We start from the raw sequence: 3,470 nt of genomic DNA on the forward strand, positions 1-3,470 counted from the left end.
TACGGCATCTCTCGGGCATCTGAAGTGAGTCAGCGCAGGATTGTTCCTGGCAGACCTGTAGTAGCTTAATAGTAATCGTATTTGTAATGTAATCAAAATGTATAGCAGGGTGTATTATCAAATGCTGGCACAAAGCACTCTGATTTCTGGGAGCGCAGTCCAGAGCACACTTGGGAGCCGGGGCTGTTAGTTCAGCGAGCGGTGGGAGAGAGAAAAGCCCTAAATCGGCGCTTTAAGGAAGAAGAGAAGATGAGCAAAGAGAGCGCTCCTGCCTGGGTCTGAAGGGCGAGAGGAGCCCGTGCTGGTCTGGCTGAGGGATCCTGGGGTGCTCTGTGCCAAAAAGGTGCTGGGTCCGAGCCTGGGCTCCTGGACGGGGGTGCGCCGGGTGTCCCCGGGTGAGCCGTGCCGTCGCTGACAACCTCGCGTCCCTCGGGGGCCGGGCAGCGAAGGGCACAGCAGGAGCAGGGGACTGAGAAGGGATGATGAAGCGGGGATGGGGAGCTCAGCTCTTGTCCTGCCTGTGGCTCTGCTGGCAGTGCGGAGTCAGGCAGGGGATGAACCAAATGAGTGGTTAATTAGAAGAAGGAGGGCGTTGGAAGGAGCCTGGGGAGTTGTGTCTTGGCTGCCCAAGGAAGCGGGGTGTGTGTTTTTTCCCAGCTCCACGCAAGTCTCTGCAGGGGGTATTTATGTATCTGCAGCTTGCTGTTGCTCCGTGGGTTCGGATGCTCCAGACTTGGACAGACCCCCATCCTTTTCTGCCATAGACAAGAGCCAGGACAGCTTTCCGTATCCATCCCTCTCTTCCAGCCTGTAGGCTGGCCAGCCATCTGGCTGCTTTATTCATGGCGTTTTTTTCTCTGAAGCACCAGCATTCTCTTCTCCACCCAAATGAGGAAAGCTCAAATCCTGATTTTAGAGCTCAGCTGGCTGTTTCAAGAGACCATCTTTTTAATATTCTTCCTTCTTGAAGCTGATCGATATATTTAGGAAACAGCTGCGAATGAGCACAATATTGCTTTGCTTTCCAGTTACCGTCACAGGATGACTAGCGTGGCGGTGGCTGCTGAAGGTGACTTTGCCTGCCCGGTGCCTTGCTGCTGAACTGGATTGATGCCCTGGCAGAGGCAGTCATTTACAGAGTGGTACGCTCCGAAATTCCCAGTCATCTGATGAGCCAAAATCTCTTTTCTATCCCATCAGTGCCACATGTTTTACATTGCCTGATTGCCCCTTCGGTACTGTATTTAATTACCTGTGAGGCCGCCCCGCTGTCGGGATGGGCTGTGCATCGTCGGGCTGTGCTGTGCCGGGATGGAGGAGCTGATTTACCCGCGGTACCCCGTAGCCCTCGTTATGGTAATGCTCATGTTTGCCTGTCTTCTAGGCTCTTGGTCCTTACTGTCTTGAAAGCAGGGCAAGGTTTATTTATGGAGGAGATGAGAGATGGGAAATATTATGGATTATGATGTAAAACTGCCAACCTGAAGCTCTCGTGATGCTCCAGCTCTTGTGTCGTTCCTCCCGTGGTCCAGGGCTGGAGCGACCCCGGGGATGCCCTTGGGCTCCTGTGGGTCGAGGCCCCACGACTGGTTTTTGAAGGCTGTAGAAAGTGGGTTGTTGCAAGAAGCGTGACTCAGGCCTGATGTTACGCAGCACTTTGCTGTTCTCATCCGTAAGTGACACGGCAGAGATGTCTGCTGGCAGGGAGGGTGGCAATCTGGGTCCCACTCCTGCATGCACTCCCGTGGTCCAGAGCCGTTGCTTATCCCTCCCCAAGAAACGTCCTGCAAGGGTTTGGGTTGGTGGTTTGGGCAACCTTGCACGATTCTCTTCACAGCCATTTCCCGTTAAAAAATGCTGGGAAACATCGGAGGGAAGTGGCATTTCAAGGGCACGGATTCCCCAGGGTAAAGGTGTGGCTGGTGCGGAGCTCCCGCTTGCCCAAATCTCCTCTGCCTCCCCGGACTTGCAGGGCTCGTGCTAGGGCTCTGTTCGGGATGCGGCACGATAAGCTCCAGCACCTTTTGTTTTATTAATCTGAGCTTTGTGGGAATGCTTGTGTCTTGTTTCGTGCCTTCTTGCTCTCCTCGATGTTGATCATGGCCCACGCTTTCTCAAATTTGTAGTGATGTTTAGAGGACTGGGCTTACATCCAGCAGGACTAACGCTAGCAATGAAGGCAGGAGCCGTGCCATGTATCTGACACCCTTGCCAGCTCACCGCAGTCAAGGGCAGTGCACGGTACAAGCCCACGCCGGCCCCTGCACCGGGCTTGGCTTTCCCTGGGGACAGCGTGGTGCGGGAAAAACACATCGCTTCAGAGCCTTACGTGGGAATTTCTCAGGTTGGCCCCTACGTGGCTGCCGCACTGTGGAAGAGGAGGGGTGCTTTCATCTGGAGAGTCTTAATTAGTGAAAGCAAAGTGCGTTTTACACATTAGAGGCAAAGTCAGCGTGTGCTTATAGGTGGCTGTGATTGCACCTACTGGCAAGTGTTTTAATTGATTCAAAGTCACCGATTGACCTGTTTGTTCTGCTCTTAACAATTAATTCATTAACCGTGTGTGAACATTAAGTGCACCCTCAGACCAGGCTGGGAGGAGCGGAGAGAGGGGATGCAGCCTCCTCCTGCCTCCCCGGCGTGGTGGGGGGCTGCGGGGTCCCCGGCAGATGTGTGCCTCCCCGGCACTGCCGCAGGCTGCTCCCGGGGCGAGGGCGAGACTGGTGGGCCGGGAACGTCGCACACCCCTCCGGGTGCTCGGCCAAACCGTGCTGGTCACTGCCTGCGCACGGGGACCGGTCCCCGTAGGAACTGCTCGCGTCTCTTGTGCATCTCTCGGTTGAAGCCGTGCAGTGCCTGGGGAAACGCCAGCGAGGAGCTGTCTGATCAAACACCCCGCAAAATGGCTTCGGTGAAGAATGAGAGCAGATTTATTAATGGGAAGTGAAAAACATCTGGTTTAGGAATTTCTCCACTTGATTTCTCCATCGGATCTGTCTGCAAAGGTGCAGAGCTGAAGTCCAGAGCGTTGCAAAGGAATGAGTACATCTGTCCTGTGGGCTCTGCCTGAGCACGAGCTCCACCTGCGCCCCTCGGGGAGGGCAATGGTGGTAATTGTATCGCCATGAAAAATATAGACTGGAGCTGTCAGTTGCCTTGGCCCTTATTTCTGACCCCTGCAGATTCCCTGCTCTCATAATTCTGCTGCTAATTGTTTGCTTTTTTTCTTTAGGATCGCTTGTATTTTGTGATGGAATACGTGAATGGCGGGGACTTAATGTACCAGATCCAGCAGGTTGGGAGGTTTAAAGAGCCACATGCCGTGTAAGTTCAGTAGCCCTAGTCTGGCACCTTCAGGGTAGGTATTTGATGTACCTTTGTCATATAGCTGGAAATACAGTCCAAGCCACAGGCTTTTGTAGTGCAAGTCCTGGGCAGAAAGGGAGGGGAAAGGAAGGACAGAAGGAATC

At 53.9% G+C, this 3,470-nt stretch overlaps 1 protein-coding gene across 1 annotated transcript in view; it reads left to right on the plus strand.

The window, feature by feature from the left end:
* Positions 1–3,470, plus strand: part of LOC104168423 (protein kinase C beta type) — a gene marked incomplete at its 3' end in the record, with an annotated part of 12,051 nt that overhangs the window by 1,132 nt on the left and 7,449 nt on the right. The window contains exon 2 of the mRNA XM_009709006.1: positions 3,233–3,324. Within this exon, the coding sequence (XP_009707308.1) occupies positions 3,233–3,324 (92 nt within the window). The remainder of the gene's footprint in view (positions 1–3,232; positions 3,325–3,470) is intronic.

This window comes from Cariama cristata, unplaced genomic scaffold, assembly GCF_000690535.1.
Source record: "Cariama cristata isolate BGI_N322 unplaced genomic scaffold, ASM69053v1 scaffold16751, whole genome shotgun sequence".
NCBI classification, from domain to species: domain Eukaryota; kingdom Metazoa; phylum Chordata; class Aves; order Cariamiformes; family Cariamidae; genus Cariama; species Cariama cristata.